Raw genomic sequence first — 18,399 nt, forward strand, 5'->3', positions numbered from 1 at the left:
TCACGGGGGTACCTCAGAATGTGTGAACCCGCTCAGGTGTGAAGACAACTGCTTATTGATACAGAAGTTACCTCGACTCCTTCAAGGAAGATTGTGTTAAGAAAATAAACTTCTATTAAGTGGTCACTAGATGGAAGCCAGCTCTGTTTTGTTTTTGGGCCACACCTGGTGGTGGTAAGGGATCATTTCTGGCAGAGCTCAGGGGACCACGCAGGACGCTGGGGACCATGTAGGATGCTGGTCAGCCACGTGCAAGGCAAGCACCTTACAGGCTGTACTACCTCGCCAGCTCACTTTTTCTTTCTTTTTTTTGGGGGGGGAATTCTTTTATTTTTTATTATTATTTATTTATTTATTTATTTATTTATTTATTTATTTATTTATTTATTTTTCTTTCTTTTTCTTTTGGTGGTGGGGACATACCTTCTGGCTGGTGCTCTGGTTTATGAGCACTAACCTGTCTCTGAGTTTAGGGGTTACTCCCAGCGGAGCTCAGTGGAGCGAGTCAAATGTCTTGCCTGCTGTATTACCTCTCCAGTCCCAGGAAGCCGATTTTGACTCAGTACTGGGAAAATGTATAGTTTGTGTGCATTGTAAATGCACAAAGACAGAGGGTTGTGCTTGCCTGAGATCTTTCTTATTTTTCTTTTTGGTTTTTGGGGCACACTTGGCAGTGCTCAGGCTTATTAGCTTATTATTATTTCTGTCTCTGAACTCAGGGCTCAGTTCTGAAGGGACTCAGGAAACCATAAAGGGACGCTGAGGACAAATCAGCCTCAGCCGCGTGCAAGGCAAGCACTCTACCTGCTGGACGGTCACTTCTGGCCCTGTCTGGGGTTTATCTGAAGATCTTGGTTATGACATGAAGCCATCTCGAAATAGGAGCTTTAAACATTTTTTTTTTTGAGAAACTGAATTAAAAGCTAGAAAGACTACTGAAGCCTGTTATATCTTTTTACTTTGAGTGATTTTGTTCCATCTCAATCATCACAACGAACTTTTAAGGCGTATTTTTTTTCTTTTTAGGTTACATCCGGCAATGCTCGGGGGTTCCTCCTGGCTCTGCACTCAGAAATTACTCCTGGCGGTGCTCGGGGACCGTATGGGATGCTGGGAGTCAAACTAGGATTGGCCGAGTGCAAGGAAAATGCCCTACCCACTGTGCTATCGCTCCAGCCCCAAAGAGGTATTTCTTGGATAAGACAGATGAGTTTTACCTCCCCTTAGAAGTAGCACAATTAAAATTTCTTTTTCCATTTTCCAGTTTAGGCACCACGGTTTACACATGTATCACAGAGTCTCGGCACACGAAGTCCCAACGCTGGCGGCTGGAGCCGCAGAGCAGAGGGGCGGGTGCCTGCCCTGTACGTGGCCACCCAGCTTCCACCCAGGGCAGCCCACTTGGTCCCCCCAGCACTGCCCCGGTTAATTCCTGAGTGCAGAGCCAGGAGCAACCCCTGAGAACTGCCAGCGGTGCCCCCAAACAAAAACAAAATCAAATAAAATATGATCGACAGCAACCCTCCCCTGAGTGTCATCTTCCCTCCACCAGAGTTCCCGCCCCCCCATCCCCTGCCTGCCTCCCCGACAGGCACATTTCTAGCTGTGTGTTGGGTGTCTGGCTTCACTGCTGGCTCTGTGGTATAGACCCACACCTTACACCGGACACCACCCTGTGTCCAAGGCCCCCGTCCTCTTCCTGGACTTTCTAGGGCCAAGATCTGATGCCGGGTCTTCCCCTCGATCCCACAGATGATCACGATCACCTGGGACCTGATTAAAGTAGCAGAAATGAGCCAGTCATTTTTTCTGGTGTCGCTATTTCAATCATTTCTTTTGAGGGCGGGGGGGAGGGGCACAGCCAGGGATGCTCAGGGGGTGCTCCTGGCTCTGTGCTCAGAAATTACTCTTGGTGGTGCTCAGGGGGTCGGACGGGATGCTGGGGGTCGAACCCAGGTTGGCAAACACCCTGCTCGCTGCACTGCTGCCCCAGGACCTCAGTCTGGCCCTGTAGGTGGAAAGGGTCCTGTTCCTGCCCACGGTCACCGCCATGCGAGTCACAGCGGCAGGAGTTCCCCTGCGGACACAGGCCCCAAGACACTTACACATAAGAGGCTCGTCAGGGTAGAGGGGTGACCAGGGTCAGTAGTGGCGAGGGCCCGGCCACGGGCAAGCCTGAGCGGGCAGTCAGGGGCCTGGGACTGAAGAGACCAACAGAGACAAACGACTGTCCGGCATTCTAAGGGCTTGGATCCCTGTTGGAATATTTGGGAAATATTCCAACAGATCTCTATTTAAAAAGTTGGATTCTGTGTCCTGAAAGACGCTCAGGGAACTTAGTTCGTGTTTTTTGCCTACGATAAAATAGGTTTCTGTCACGAAGTCGCAGCTTCCCTACTTTGAGCACCTTTCTCCTAGTGCTGATACCCTGTCTTGAAGGTATTGTCTAAACATACGGTATCACCCATGTAAGTCCTACTTCCCGGCTTGGGCAGGTGCAGAGGTCACCTTGTAACATCACTATGACTAAAATTGCCGAGAGAATTCAAGATTTGGATATGTGCATGAGATTAGGAGTTAGAGCTCAGAAAATTTTGAGATTGCCCGAGAGAGATTAAGGCGTTTACCTTGCACGTGGCCAACCCTGGTGGTCCCCCAAACACAGCCAGGAGTGGCCCCCACCAGGTGTGACCCGCCTGCCTTCCCTCTCAAAAAGGAAAAAAAAGCTTGGGAACTGTCCCATTAAAGGCCAATGAAACAGGACAGGGGACTCCCGGTGCTCGAAGGCCTGGCGGGCACTGCAGGAAGAGCAAAGGGGACGGCTGTCAGCAGGCTCCGCGACAACAGTGCCCCCAGGCGGGCCAGCAGGTGACGATGAGGCAATCCCAGGCAGGTGCAGCAGACGCCCAGGCTCCTGCCGCTGAGACCAGCCTGCACGGACGGGCCTGCGAGCGCGGCCACCGGCAGACAGACAGGAAGAACTCACCCTGAAACGGCTTCCTGTCTTGTGACACAGGAGAATGTAAACCAAATAGTTGAGAGCTGTGTAGCCTCATTACCACCACGTTAGAATGACGTGAAAGAATTTCCATCTTACTTGTAAAGAATGTAAACTACACAAAGCGTTTCAAAAGAATTGCCGTGACAGCTTGTTTACATTCTGAGAGTATGACTAACATAAGGCGATCACCCTCTGAAATGCTTTTAACTTCTTCCTAGTGCTCACCTGGAAGTGGAAAAGCAATCCTGAACATTAGACTTCAAACTTTTTTTGTGTGTGACTTTAAGGCATCATTAGATCACATCTTTAAAAACCTTTAAGGCTACTATAAATGTATAGATATCAAGCAGCAACAACTAGGCCAGACCTAACCTCAAAACACAAGTATGGTGGCAAAAAAAGGTCACTACGTAAGAATCCAATAAATCGTCGGCCCTTTCCTCCCCCGTCCCAACAAGACCCGAGTCGCCGCCCACGACAGGCCTCTCCGGCTCATCATCAAGTCGCTAACGGCCATGATCCCAGAGACTCAGAAACAAATCTCGGAACCCAGCGGCTTTTGGCAGAAATCCCTCCAGACTTAATTATTAAAATTTCAGAATTCATAATCGCAGTAGCAGCCGCGTGACATCATATGCTATTCCTAATCAGCAACAGAAAACAGTGTCTAATGTTGCCTTTTCGGCAGATCTAAGTGTCGGGGAAAAACCTCAAATAACAATGGTGGGCCCGGTGTCAAAATATTGAATGCAATCAAAGTAGAGAGAGAGAGAGAGAGAGAGAGTAATGTGGACATCGTCTGCCACACAGGTAGGGGGCATACTGGGGTTCTTGGTGGTGGAACATGTGCACTGGTGAAGGGACGGGTGTTTCATCATTGTATGACCGAGACTTAAACCCGGAAACTTTGTAACTGTTCTCACGGTGATTCAATAAATAAATTAAAAAAAAATCCAATAAGTCATTATCAGCTCTCCAGAGCCCTGAGAAGTCAGAGAACTCTCTTCTTGAGTTTACAAATGATTGCAACTAAAGAGCAAAAAACCGGTCTTGGGCCACTGTTTCGGAGTAAGCAGTGATTCGTGGCTGGGTAGCAGACCCTGCCCGAGACACTCCCGTGGCACTGCCAGAGTGGGAGAGGAGGAGGAAAGGCCAGAGGGGTCGGGAACTGAGGAAACATTTACTAGAAGGCGAAACCGGTGACTGGTTTTGCAACACCCACGTAACTAAGGAAGCCAAGCGTGCTCTGGCTCAGCTCGCTGGCCAATCAGAAACCCAGTCTGCCCTCGGGCCAGGTGCACGGCAGCCTGGGGCCCCTCGCTGGGGAACACTCCCTCCGCTGGCGCCAGGCACGCTCCCAACCCCTTCAATATTTCGGATTCTCTGGAGCACAGCTGCACCAGGGCCCCTGACACCCCGAACAACTACACTCTCTCAGTAGGAGCGCGCCAGGTTGGCGGGAATGTCGCAGGATCCGAGCCTGATTAACAGGGACCTTGACACGGAAGGCTCAGCTAGCAACAGCGGCTGAGTCAACTCAGGCAAGGACTCAATGTCAACCAAGGTGAGATAAATTCACCTAAGGATCTTTTGATAATTCCGTTAGCTGCTACCTCTGAGCCTCACTGGGTGGAGCCCGTCACCCCCCAAAGAAAAATTAACAAGACAGTAAAGACCTTCAACATCATCAAGATGGAAAAGAACCTTAGAAAACAACTTGTCTTAGAAAAATTGGAAATAGATCTTAGACTGGAGAGTAATCAACAGTCTTGGCGATGAAACCGTAAGTGCCGTAACAAAAAGCCCAACGGTTTGAAGAAACAACTGGTAAAATTCTAATACTCATAAAACCAGCCAGATGACACAAACCCAGGGAAGTTGATACAAGTTCCAAACGAGACCCAATGACAACAGCTCGACTTAAAACATAGCTGCAGAGAGGCAGCCTTGCTGCGTGTTCAAAGGTCTGTGTCAGCAATAGATACTAGGGACTTCAGGGTTTTATTGTGCCACTTTTTAATTCCAGGACCAAAAAACTTGCTTCTCAGGTTTTCTGAGCGGTTGGCTGGAAACACATCATCTGTAACAGTGGAGTAGCATTCAACTCTAACCCTGGCCTTTAAGGTACCGGGGTAGTTACTGAAAACCTCTATATCCAGTTAAACTATCACTTAAACCATTAGACTTTCAGAGGGTCAGAAAGTTTACACACAAGGTTGTAAATGGAAGAATTCAAGAAAAGATAAGCAAACGCTTGTTACTTGACATTCTTAAACTGTGCGACAGGGGGCTTACTCGAGGAAACCCCCTCCCCAGCCCGAAGCCTGCCTGCTTTCCCCCTTCTCTAAAATAGGAAGAACAGGAGAGCGGGCGGGCGGGCTGCTGGAAGCAAACTTACCCGTTTGAAGCAGAATACAAGATAGTAAGAGGTTTTCAGAGGAAAGGTGATTTGAATAAAAGAAACATCTTAAATGAAAATCTGCTATTACACAGAAGGAAGAGAAAAAAGAAAGCGCTTCAGAGACCCTGGCAGGCCGGGAGGAACTAATTAGCCCAGGGTCTGACTCAGAGGCAGAGCAGAGGGAGGGAGGGCACTGTGAACGCAAAGGAAGCAGCTAGAAAGAAATGATGTTGAAGACCAACCAACCAACCAACCCAGGAAAGGTTCGTATGAAATACACTTTAAAAAAAAAAACTGGGGGTCATACCTGGTGATGCACAGGGGTTACTCCTGCTTCTGCACCCAGGAATTACTCCTGGCAGTGCTCAGGGGACCCTATGGGATGCTGGGAATCGAACCCGGGTCGGCCCCGTGCAAGTAAATGTCCTACCCGCTGTGCTAATTGCTCCAGCCCCTGAAATACACTCTTTATAGAAAAAGCATACTGACAGCACAAATCATCATGAAATAAATTTAGCCGATTTGGCACATACTGTAAAAATGCAGTGACAAAGTAAAACTCATTCTGGTTAACAAAAAAAGGCATCTAGGGAAGGAACTGAGGGGACTGATTATTTTGAAAGCATGCATATGTTTTACACCATAACTTAAGTAAGAATTTCATAAAATTTGCTCAAGATGTTCTAGTATTGATCAGTTTTCCCAGTCAAAAAAAAAAAAAAAAACCACCAAAAACCCACAGGTGTTTGAAGTTTCCTTGCAGTGAAACAGGTTATAAATAGCCAATCCTGTGGTTAAGCAGCAGAGATCAGGGCGCTAGCCTCGCAGGCAGCAGGCTGGGCATCTCTGTCCCAGCAGGGTGACCCCTGAGCACAGCCAGGGTGGCCCCCCAGGCTGAGCCAACACCACCACAAAGCAATGTTTCCATTCCAAGCTGAAAAGCAGATTTATGGTTTTCAAATATAAATAGAAGACGACCTTATTTTTACAATAGTACTTAGTATATGCCTGACACTTGATTGTAGCAACGAAACTTAATACTTTAGCAAGATGCTAACAGGACGGATTCCCCAGCACGGCAGCAAGCTGAAACACCCAAATGTCTCCATGAAAAAGAAAACGTCTTCCTGGCCAACTCACTGAGACCCAGACCCACTCAAATCTGCTTACGGAAACAACTCTGTCAAAAAGTCATTTATTGCTTTTGTATTCTTTGCATAAAGATGCCATCGAAGGATTGAAAAGAAACATATCAAATCATTGCTTCATTTATTAATACGTTGTCAAATTCAGTTTTCTATACACTATTGGTGGTTGTTCCATTTTCTGTACTATTAGATACACATATTTAAAAAAATATTTAACTTATTTTTAAGAAGAAATTAAGTATTTTTGAAAAAGAATCATTTTATTGTTCTCTAGCAACAAATCTGCAACAATCTTAACCAACTCATTTAAACACCTTTGCTCAGTGGCAACTTGTCTAAAGATCTAGTTTACACAATTCTAGTCTACATAATACTGTTCACCCTGTTACATAGTATATAGTTAAAGCACATTTTTATAATAAACAGGTTTGTCTTTTCATATGATACAGACAAATTTCACACTTTCCAGCAATCACTCAAATATATTAAAAATGCATCCTCCTTTAAAAGGCACACACATTTATAGGTTCAAATCTTTATTGTTTTAAAATTCTACATGTCTTTTACAATACAATATTTTGTTATTTAAATGATCTCTAAATGGTTAATGTACAATGAATTTTTTTCTCCTGAAACTGAACCATGAATTATGATCTCATCGATATGATTCTATTCTAAACAGAATTAACCAAGATGCTGGGATGTGCTGCGTTTGAAACCCAAAAGCAGGCCGTCCCTTTACCACCCAAGCGACCAAGCCATCGAAAGTGCTTCTGAAGATTGCTGATTATAGCCGATGTTCCCATCAGCCAAATCAAATTAGAGTTCCTTTATGTTCTCAAACGTCAAAGGGCATTTAAAAAAATAAAACGATTTGCTTTAGTAATCTACAGAGGCAAACTCAAAGTTATGATTATCTGCATGCAAGAACACTCCTCCTTTATACAGTTTGAAGAATTTACACATTTTATAAAGAATGTGTTAGAGAGTGCAAGTTTTCTGATATTGATTTCACGGAAGGACAAATGCTGGTAATAATAACTAACATTAATCTCTAAGTTCAAGCTAATGAGTTTATGTAACAGGCAATTAATATGGCTAATTATGAGCCACAATGCACAAGGTATGCCCTTTGAGAAAATGAAGTAGTTTGGTCCGCGTTTCTAGAGTTATCCGGGTAAAAGACAAAAACAAAAACAAAACCATTGTAATTCAGCCATGAGTTCTGATGAATTTATTGTTCCTAAGACGTAGCCAGTTAGAAAGTCCACGATGTTGGGCCGATGAGAGCTACTGTCCAGCTGGCTTTCGTACAAAAGGTGGCTGCTGTGTGGAGTGATGAGTGAGCGAGGCAGGACAGACCGGACAGTGTCACAGGGCACGGGGCTTCCTTCCCGCCCGTGAGCTATACCTTCTTATTCCACGACACGGCTTTCACTCGGTAAAACTTCGTCCCCAGAGGAACTTTGAATCTGTTTTGTGCCTAAGAAGGAAAGAGAAAGAATATCACTTAAATAGCCAAGGAAAAGTGACCGTCCCGGACGCAGCGCCCAGCTCCCTCGGGCAGGGCAGGCGGAGAGGGCCCCAACTCCCACTGCCCTGAGAACACCCGTGCTGGGTTCCGGTGCCCGGGCCGACCCTGTGCTCTCCCACCCTCACAGTCACCGGACGGCCGCTGACACCCGCGGGGCTGCAGAGCTGGTGATGCTGCCCCTTCCCTCCAACTAGCCAACACGAGCGATGTCGCTATTTTAAGTTTCAAACCCATGTCGGTACTAGACAACTGAGTCGGGGCCCCGAGGGGCAGGCGTGAGGAGCGTGCCCAGCCCCTGCACGCTCACACCGAGAACTAGGTGCCACGTGCAATGCTAGCCATTAAGTAGTTCACGGTGCATTTTATTTGGGGGGGGGGTTAAGCACATGAAAATAAGAAAGTTCCAGCGGGGGCAGCATGTGAGAGTGAGAAACTGTCATTCTCCAAGTAAACTCACTCCAATCCCCGCGCATGCGGGATGCCTTGGTTCCCACATGGAGGACCCCAAGGGCAGTGTCAGGGCGGACACTGGCTTTGCTCTCCCTGTCACACAGCAGTGAGGTAAGTGGCGTGAATTACTTGGACAGCTGCTGCCGCCACTCCATTTTCATCAGACTGCAGTGAGCCTTACAGCCAGAACAGCCTGAATAATACATTCTGTGACGTCGCATCTTTGCACGCTTGGGTGTTACGACGGAGTCCTTACCTTCTTGGCCTGGCAGTACTCCTTCTCCATCACCTTCCCAAGCACCCAGGGTCTTCTAGTGGCACCTGAAGCTGTTAAACCAAGTCATTAATTTCCCTTTGGAAAGCACAGTTGTAAAACTCATGAGGAACAAGTGCTGTCACTGAGAGACTAATGAGGTGCTCTCGAGTGAGCGAGCATGGAGACAGGAGCGGGGGGACTCCCGGCAGTGCCCGGCTGGTGGAGCACTTTGGACCCAGGCCACTCCTGGACCAGCTTTCCTCAGAGAACTGAACCTGGGCACAAATTGTGACCAAGAACTCTGGGAACTGGGAACTGGAAGCTAGCTCGAGAGCGCCATCTACTGAGAGCACTCACAAAGATGCCCTTTCCGATTAAAAAAATACCCAAAACCCCAGAAAACAGGAGAAGTTCGGCAGCCCGAGGCCAGGCACCGACCTGAGCAGCACTGCTCTCAGCCCAGGGAGAAAGCACCTTCCCGCGCCTGGGCTGGTCCTGCTGCGAGGGGTGTGACAGCGCCCAGTGCTGAGCCCGGTCAGGGAAGGCTGCGGAGGGAGTGCGGGAGGGGAGAGACGGCTGCTGGAGACCCGACAGGAAGGCCCGTCTCCATTCACAGCGGGGTGAGGAAAGCCGTCCGGGGAAAAAGAAATCCGATGGAAAAGTCTCTCGCCAATAAGTAACATGGCGTGCACCAACACTGTTCTTTCAATCCCTGAACATCATCTGGCAAGAAACGCCCCAAAGACCCCGGTAACCAGGAACGAACACACGGAGACGGGTGTGACGACAAGTCCCTGGGCTGCAGGCTGAGAGCAAGGAGCACGCAGTGGGTCTAGGCCGCAGGCCGAGAGCAAGGAGCACGCAGTGGGTCTAGGCCGCAGGCCGAGAGCAAGGAGCACGCAGTGGGTCTAGGCCGCAGGCAGAGAGCAAGGAGCGTGCAGTGGGTCTAGGCCGAAGGCTGAGAGCAAGGAGCACGCAGTGGGTCTAGGCCGTAGGCCGAGAGCAAGGAGCACGCAGTGGGTCTAGGCCGCAGGCAGAGAGCAAGGAGCACGCAGTGGGTCTAGGCCGCAGGCTGAGAGCAAGGAGCACGCAGTGGGTCTAGGCCGCAGGTCGAGAGAGCAAGGAGCACGCAGTGGGTCTAGGCCGCAGGCAGAGAGCAAGGAGCATGCAGTGGGTCTAGGCCACAGGCCGAGAGCAAGGAGCGCGCAGTGGGTCTAGGCTGCAGGCCGAGAGAGCAAGGAACACGCAGTGGGTCTAGGCCGCAGGCTGAGAGCAAGGAGCACGCAGTGGGTCTAGGCCGCAGGCTGAGAGCAAGGAGCGCGCAGTGGGTCTAAGCGGCCGTCCCGAGGCCTGAGCGACTCTGCTGCTGCTACGACAGCACGGGCTACGGCCCAGTCTCTCCGCCGGCGACGGGCACACTGACATCACGCTAATAACACAGATCTGCATGTGCTGCAGAGCCGGGCAGGCAGGTCGAGCAGTGTCCCTCCTGCCGGCAGGCCCGGCTCTGTCGAGTGTGGTCTGAGAGCCTCGAGAGGGAGGCGGCGGCCCCGGCCCCCTCCCGAGCCCCCCCCACAGGACACTTACCCCCCTCGCCTGGCTTGAGGTCCAGGGCGGGCAGCGACTCCGAGTGGAGGAAGTAGAGGGTGGGGCTGACGGTGAACAGCACGTAGTTGTCGTGGCGCTCGTCCAGGATGATGAGCACCAGATCCCCCACCTGGAAGCTGCAGGGGGAGGCCAGCGGTCACCTCGGAGCCACGGCCCGCCCCGCCAGTGCCGACGCCGCGCCAGGCTGCAGTTCCCGGCAGAGCACAGGAGCAGCCACACCGAGGGCAGGGGCAGAGGAGCCCGGAGACAGCGCCGGGCGCACAGAGCCGCCTGCGGGCCCCCTCGCCCCCGGCCCACGGCTGCTGGGCCCAACCCAGAGGCCTGATAGGGAGAGCAGCTTTCCTTTCTTTAGTTAAAGCGTTGGGTTTTTTAATGTCCAGCTAATTCTATTTATTTATTTACTTATTGCTCTTTGGGTCACACCCGGCGATGCTCCGGGGTTCCTCCTGGCTCTGCACTCAGGAATTACTCCTGGTGGTGCTCCGGGAACCCTAAGGGATGCTGGGAATCGAACCCGGGTCAGCCAAGTGCTCAGGCCCCAGAAAAGCTTTTATGAGGCATTAAAAATTTTTGCCTAGAATGACATGCTAATTTACACCACACCTCCTTTATAGACCAGGATGTACTGGGGACTATCTATTTCATACCACTCTCCTTTGTGACAAGACCTTCTCACTACCTAGACCAATATTTTCTATCTATAAACAGTGAAGAGTTCATCATATAGTAGCCAGCATTGTACATGACTAATAAATCATTGATTAATGAATATTTCAATTCTTGGTTTTGTATTTTTGACATAACCATTGTTTCTGTTGTTGAAGAATTCTATGACTGAACATGCCACCGCATGTATATTTGTGTGTGAAGGGGAATGAGGGCATTGAGGGTAAGTGACTGTGGCAGTCCAGGGTCATTTAGGAGGCCATGCAGCCATGCAAATGGGTCCTTGCATCATTCTTGTACTCAGTGTGGAAAAAAAAAATTTTGCCTAGAATCTCTGGAAGAAACAGATTTATTCACTTGGCAAACACTTGATAAAGAAAGTTACCACCCAGGACATTTAAATCTGAGAAAAGACAAAAATTCTAATGAGAACATAAAAAAAATCAATAATGGGACTCAGACAACTAAAAAGTGTGGTCAACAGACTTATTATTATTGTTTTGGCTCTGGGCACAGCAGCTGTGCTCTGGGATGACCACTGGCAGGCCCAGAGGCCCTCTGGGTAAGAGGCCCTCTGGCAAGACCCCACTGCCGTGTGGCTCCAGCCTATAGGAGCTTTAAGAACATTTCGTTTACTCTTATCAGTCTTGCCAAGTACAGACTTTAACCAGAATTCACCAGTCGATGACAATGTTTTCCTCTATTATTCCAGGTCCTCCCTTCAATCAAAAACCCTCAAAACATGAAATTGCTGAGGCAATCTGGCCCAGGAACACTAATCAAACGGTAAATTCAATAGTGCCTAAGAGTTGGATACCAATAAAGGGAAGCCTGAGAAACAAAAATAAGTAAACTCAGCAACTTTAAGCCTCAAGAGTGAGCCAGTCTCGCTCCTGACCCGGGCCCGACCCGGGGCACTGCACACGGTCCCTGCAGCATCTTCAGGAGAAATCCCCGAGCACAGAGGCGGGAGTAACCCTTTAGCACGAACCACCTGGTGCGACCCCCCAAGCCAAAAAGACCCTTGAAATTTCTCTGATCTAAAACCAACAATCTCAAGGATGGGATTTTTTTTTTTTTTTTTTTTTTTGCTTTTTGGGTCACACCTGGCAATGCACAGGGGTTACTCCTGGCTCTGCACTCAGGAATTACCCCTGGACGTGCTCAGGGGACCATATGGGATGCTGGGATTTGAACCCGGGTCGGCCGCGTGCAAGGCAAACGCCCTACCCGCTGTGCTATGGCTCCAGCCCCTCAAGGATGGGATTTTAAAGAGCGACACTGCGAGTAACTGGAGTGAAGGGCGCAGGGTTATCCTGTGTGAAGGACGACACAGACCCCAGCAGCAGCGTCTGCCTGTTGCTCCTTCAATCTTCTTGTTCCGAAGCTGAAACTTAGACAAATCCTAATTTTTAAGAATTCATGTTCTGACTCTGAAGCCCCCTATCTGGGCCTGTGGTTCAGATGCGGTCAGGGGGGTCTCAGCACAGCCCCCACGAGGCCGTGCCCCTCACCGAGGCTGCAAGGTCCCCTCCGACCCTGCTCCAAACTTTACTTTTTAATTAGAAAATAAAAGTTTCCTGCTACTGGGAATACCGTGAAACAGCGTTTCAGGGCCAGGGGGGCATTCAGGGCCGAGAGGGGCCGGGCCCGGGCCCAGAGCCGACCAGCGCCAACTCTATGGCACAAAGGAGTGCCACACAGGGGCTGGGGAGGCAGGACAGTGGGCGGCGTGGGCCCCGTACAGGGCCGCCCGGTCGGACCCCAACCCACACGAGCAGCGCCAGGAGGGAGCCCCCAGCACGGCGGGGGGTGACCAACCCAGAGATCCAGGACTCACTCTCGAATCGCGATCTTCTCCGAGTGGCGCGCAGACACTGAGGACATACTCTGCGACATCTGCGGGAGAGAGACACGGTCCATAAGGGCAGGGAGAGGCGGGGCTGAGTGCGATTCCCGGCACCCCTATGGGCCCCCGGCACCGCCAGGATTAACTCCTGAGTGCAGAGCCAGGATGAGCCTCTGTGCATCGCCGGGTGGGACCCGAAAAGAAAAAAAAAAAAAAAGAAACATGCGTCCCGTGACACGGACATTCTCGGGGCCTCAGAGGAGACGCTGAGGCAGGCCCCCCGGCCACTGGCCCTCCGCACTGCCCAAGGCGGCTCAGCGCAGTCCCTCGAGCCCAGGCAGTCAGCAGGACACAGAGGAGGGGACACCCGTACCGAGAAGGGGCCCCGGGAGAAGCCGCCACTCACCAGTCGCTGATTCAGCCGCTTGTTTTCTTCTTCCTTTAACTGTAGCGTCTGCGGGGAAGGAGAGAGACCCGCCCGTTACCCTGGCCCTACTCCGGTCTGGTTTCCAGCCCTGTCTCAGTCTGGGTACTGCCGGGCTCCGGAATACACGGTCAGTGAATAAGCTCAGCACGACAGGCTGTGCCCGTCGTCTGGACACGGTTCCTTTAACAAAGCCCTCCAGCCTGCCTAGCCGTGTAACAGCACAGAACGTCTGTGACACTTCTCCAAGCCACGGCCCCTGGCGCCAGTGCGCACGTGGAGGACACGGGCTCCGAGACTCGACATGCTGCCGGTACCTGCACCATTTCAACTCTGCACTCTTGCCAGGTAGGGTGATGAACAGAAATTTTCTTAAAAACCTTAAAGATTTCTAAACTGAAAAGTAGCCTAAGAATCAAGAGATAATAATTTGATCCAAAGTCAGATATAATTTGACAGCACAACTGGAAGAAACCAACTGTTATCAACTTTCCCCCCATTCACCTCAGTTCATCTCTGTGAAAACCCCTCCCTCAGCATTTACAGGTTTTACTTCTGATTCTAAAGAAATTTATTGCTTTTAAAGTAGGAAAAAACTCTCATTTACATTTTAACAAATTCTAAACTGCTACTGAGTACAAGCTAACATAATATAAACTGATAGCCCTGCCAATCTTTTTTTGATCCAAGCTTCTGATCCAGTCCTGACAACTGATGACAAAGCAGTTTAAATTCCACTGCCAATTATTTAACTAGTGGGATCAAGAAAACAAAAGAAGCCGAAACGAGGATGTGCCCAGCAGCAAAATTCAGGTCTGAAATGCATAAGATCAGAACACCACAAAAAATTTTTACTATTGGACTTCTCAAAATGTAACAATGAAAAAGAATATTAAAAATGAGATCACTGGGACCCAGCAATACCACTTCTGGGAATATATCCCGGAGACGCAAAACAGTATAGTAAAAGTGACATCTGCACCTATATGTTCATTGCAACACTGTTCACAATAGCCAGAATCTGGAAAACACCTGAGTGCCCGAGAACAGATGACTGGCTAAAGAAGCTTTGGTACATCTACACAATGGAATACTATGCAGTTGACAGAAAAGATGAAGTCATGAAATTTGCATATAGGTGGATCAACACGGAAAGTATCATGTTAAGTGAAATGAGTCAGAAAGAGAGAGACAGACATAGAGAGATTGCACTCATCTGTGGAATATAAAGTAACAGAATGGGAGACTAACATCCAAGATTATTAAATATAAGTACTGGGAGGATTACTCCACAGCTTAGAAGCTGGCCCCACATACTGGGGGAAAAGGCAGTTCAGATAGAGAAGGGATCACCAAGTAAATGGTGCTAGGAGGATCCACTCGGGATGGGAGACGCTCCCTGAAAGCAGATTATAGACCAAACATGATGGCCACTCAATACCTCTACTGCAAACCACAACACCCAAGAGGAGAGAGAGCAAAAGGGAATGCCCTGCCACAGAGGCAGGGTGGGGTGGAGGGGACAGGGTGGGGGTGGTGGGAGGGATGCTGGGACCATTGGTGGTGGAAAATGGGCATTGGTGGAGGGATGGGCACTCGACCACTGTATGACTGAAATGTAAGCATGAAAACCTGTAAGTCTGTAACTCTGTCTCACGGTGATTCACTAATAAAATAAAATTAAAAAAAAATGAGATCACTATAGAAGCGACAAGTATTTTTAATGTATGATTTACAAAGTGAATATAATAAACACCGTATTTCAAGAAAACAATTTTACTTACTCGTTCTAACAGCATTATCCTCTGCTTTTCTTCAGAAAGCATATGGATGTTCTCTCTAAGATAAAATAATTTATTTTAGTTTAAGTCTTTAAAAATTCTTAACTTTACATTTTTCAGAGGGATTTTAGAAATTTAAATATTATTTCAGTATAGCTCCAAGTCAAAATAAAATCATCCTAATTACAGACTAGAGCAATAGCACAGCGGGTAGGGCGTTTGCCTTACACACGGCCGGCCCGGGTTCGATTCCTTTGTCCCTCTCGGAGAGCCCGGCAAGCTACCGAGAGTATCCCGCCTGGGACAGGATCTCTCATGTTTCACGTTTTGGCCCCGATCCCCAATATCAAAAACTACTCTTCTCCCATGCCGTGCGTGTGAATCCCCATCAGTGAGTAGGTACACCAGTAAAACAAAGAACAAAACACAACGGTTATGAGGAAGCTACAAAACAGCAAGCGCTAGTTTAGGAAAATTAAACCCAGCTTAAATGTTTCAAAGTGCTAGTGAGTGGCTATAACAGGTATGTGTTATGTGTGCATTTGTCTATTATATTGAAAAAAATTAAAAAGCAGAAAAGAAATACAGTTATAGGCTCTAATTATCTTTTTTTTAAGAGAGAGATATAAAAAGCAAACTGTAAGACATTTAAAGTCTACAAAGTTAATAATTTGAATTAGGTATTTTTTTTTTGGGGGGTCATACCTGGCGATGCACAGGGGTTACTCCTGGCTCTGCGCTTAGGAATTACTCCTAGCAGTGCCCAGGGGACCAGATGGGAAGCTGGGAATCGAACCCGGGTTGGCTGAGTGCAAGGCAAATGCCCTACCCACTATGCTATGGCTCCAGCCCCAGAAGTAGGTATTCTTAACCCTCCCCCGCAAACACGAGGGGGAAATAGCATGGGACTGGGGGAGTAAACGGGTGGGCTGGGGCCATGGAAGAACCAAGGCTGGACGGGCAGGAGGGCCGGAGAAGAAACGTCCATCCCAATAGTTCTCAGTTTAACTGGTGATACACTCGTCTACTGCAGCTCACTCGCTATATAACTTCATTTTCCAATATATGCGCGAGGTGTTTTTGGCTTGTTTCTAGTTCTGGGGTCACACCCGGAGGTGCTGAGACGGGGGTCCTGGCAGTGCTGGGGCGGGGGCCGCGTCAGGCCGCACAGGGCAGGCCCTGCCCTCCGCTCTCCCCCACCCAGAGGCAAGGGGCCGCCTCCTCCAGCGGACCAGGCCCACTCTTATTCTTACTCCTTTTCGAGGGTCTGAGCAGCAGGGTGCTCGCCTTGCATGCCGTCAGGCTGGGCCTGACCCCCAGCACCCCGCAGGTTCCCGGAGCCCCGAGCACAGAGCCAGGAGGACGCCCTGAGCACTGCCACATGTGGCCCCCAAGCCAAGAGCAAACAAAAAATCTAGACACACCTCTTTGCCCGGTCTCAAACACTGTGCTCTGCACATTTTAATTAACACGTTTTATGTTTCGACATCCCAGTATCTAAAGGATGCCTATTTTTATGCTTAGAGAACGTGAATTCTATCAACATTTAGAATTAGCAACTTCTTGTATGATCTGCTTTGCAGTGCATTTTCCTAACATTTTTTGTTGCTTTACTTATGTTTTTACCTCATTTTTTTGTTAGGAAATGTCCTACACGTCTGTAATTTTCATTCTAGTTTGAATTCATTTTTTACTCATATAAAATCTACGGGCTGGAGTGATAGCACAGCGGTAGGGTGTTCGCCTTTCATGCAGCTGAGCCCAGTTCGATTCCTCTGCCCCTCTTGGAGAACCCGGCAAGCTACCGAGAGTATCGCGCCCGCACGGCAGAGCCTGGCAAGCCACCCGTGCGTATTGGATATGCCAAAAACAGTAACAACAAGTCTCTCAATGAGACATTACTGGTGCCCGCTCGAACAAATCGATGAGCAATGGGATGACAGTGACAGTGATTAAATCTATCAAGTCATATCCTAAAGCACTCACAAGGTACTGCTTCATTAAACTGTACCTCTGTATTTGAAATTTTAAAAACTCCTCCCACTGAGCAGCTTGAATATTTCCCCTCCCGTGTCTCGAGTGCTCTGGAGAAGAGCCCTTCTTAGCATCTCCCTCCGGGCGTTACCCCGTGGGCGGGCTACGGCTGGATTCCTCCCTCCCCTACGTTGTTCGGAAGAGTTGGTTTGCTGTTTGAAAACGTTTGTCACTTATGATTTAAAATGACCACTGGTCTATTTACGTGCTATGGCCTTTAAAACGTTACATTTTGATAAATCTGATATATCTATATAAAACATATAGATATTATACATATATATTCACTCTCAAGCCTCACGTCTAAGACCCAAGCTGACCAGTCTATCATCTTCTCCTTCAACCAGGCCAAAACCTAGCGTGTGTTTCACTTTCCGGAATCCTGCTCTGCCTTCCCAGCCACCCTGCCCCACCAGGACGGCTGTGCGACCCCCACTGTCCCCGCCCTGGGGAGCAAGGACAGCTCGGCCCTCCGGGCCCCGGTGGGCTGACCCCGGGACAGCACGTACTGCACAGACATCATGCTGGTGTCCATCGCAGAGTCCACTCTCCCGTCCTCGGCGTCTGCCGGGCGCTCGGCCTCGCAGGGCAGTGGGGGGGCGCAGGCTCCACAGAGCTCGGGGGCCGAGGCGCCGTAGGGGGGGCCCAGGCTGCTCCCGCGCAGCTTGCTGACTTCCTCCTCCAGCTTCTTCTTCTCCTCGAGCAAACGAGCTCGGTCCTCGGACAGCGACTCGATCAGATCTGAGCACCCCCCGGCCACCGAAACGAGAGTTAGAAACCAGAGAGCAGCGGCCCTGCCCGGAGACCCGAGGCCGCTCGGGACGCCACTGACCTTTGTCGCGCTCCTGCTGCTGCATCGTGCTCTTGAGCTTGTCGCTGAGGTCGTTGATGATGTTCTCCTTCTTCATCTTCTCTCTCGTCAGGACCGTGTTGAAGTTGGTCTGCAACGACAGGGCGACATCACCCACGGGCGAGAGCAGCGAGCAAGCCAGCCCGACAGGGAGTTCCGCGGGGTACACTTGTCTGACGGGGTAAGACTCACACAGTGAAGCTTGTTTTTTAACGCTAGGGTGCGGGAGCCTGTATTCTCTCGGTCCCGTACTAACAGTTCCCATAACTGAGTAACAGCAGGCGCAGGCCTGCTCACAGCCCTGCCTGTATCCCGAACCCTCGAGCCCTCAGCGCACCCCAGCACCGTCCTCACTACCATGAATCTAGCTGTGCAGCTACTTATCTCCCCTCCAGCC

General features: G+C 49.6%; 1 protein-coding gene across 1 annotated transcript in view; it reads right to left on the reverse strand.

Moving 5' to 3' along the window:
- Positions 1 to 6,654: 6,654 nt before the first annotated feature.
- RB1CC1 (RB1 inducible coiled-coil 1) overlaps positions 6,655 to 18,399 on the reverse strand; it is a 57,164-nt gene continuing 45,419 nt past the window's right edge. The window contains exons 17-24 of the mRNA XM_055125564.1: positions 17,985 to 18,093; positions 17,662 to 17,893; positions 15,122 to 15,176; positions 13,320 to 13,367; positions 12,905 to 12,963; positions 10,378 to 10,514; positions 8,791 to 8,861; positions 6,655 to 8,033 (exon numbers count right to left, since the gene is read on the reverse strand). Coding sequence (XP_054981539.1) covers positions 7,956 to 8,033; positions 8,791 to 8,861; positions 10,378 to 10,514; positions 12,905 to 12,963; positions 13,320 to 13,367; positions 15,122 to 15,176; positions 17,662 to 17,893; positions 17,985 to 18,093 — 789 coding nt within the window. The 3' untranslated portion in view covers positions 6,655 to 7,955. The remainder of the gene's footprint in view (positions 8,034 to 8,790; positions 8,862 to 10,377; positions 10,515 to 12,904; positions 12,964 to 13,319; positions 13,368 to 15,121; positions 15,177 to 17,661; positions 17,894 to 17,984; positions 18,094 to 18,399) is intronic.

Source organism: Sorex araneus, chromosome 2 (genome assembly GCF_027595985.1).
Source record: "Sorex araneus isolate mSorAra2 chromosome 2, mSorAra2.pri, whole genome shotgun sequence".
Classification (NCBI taxonomy): Eukaryota; Metazoa; Chordata; class Mammalia; order Eulipotyphla; family Soricidae; genus Sorex; species Sorex araneus.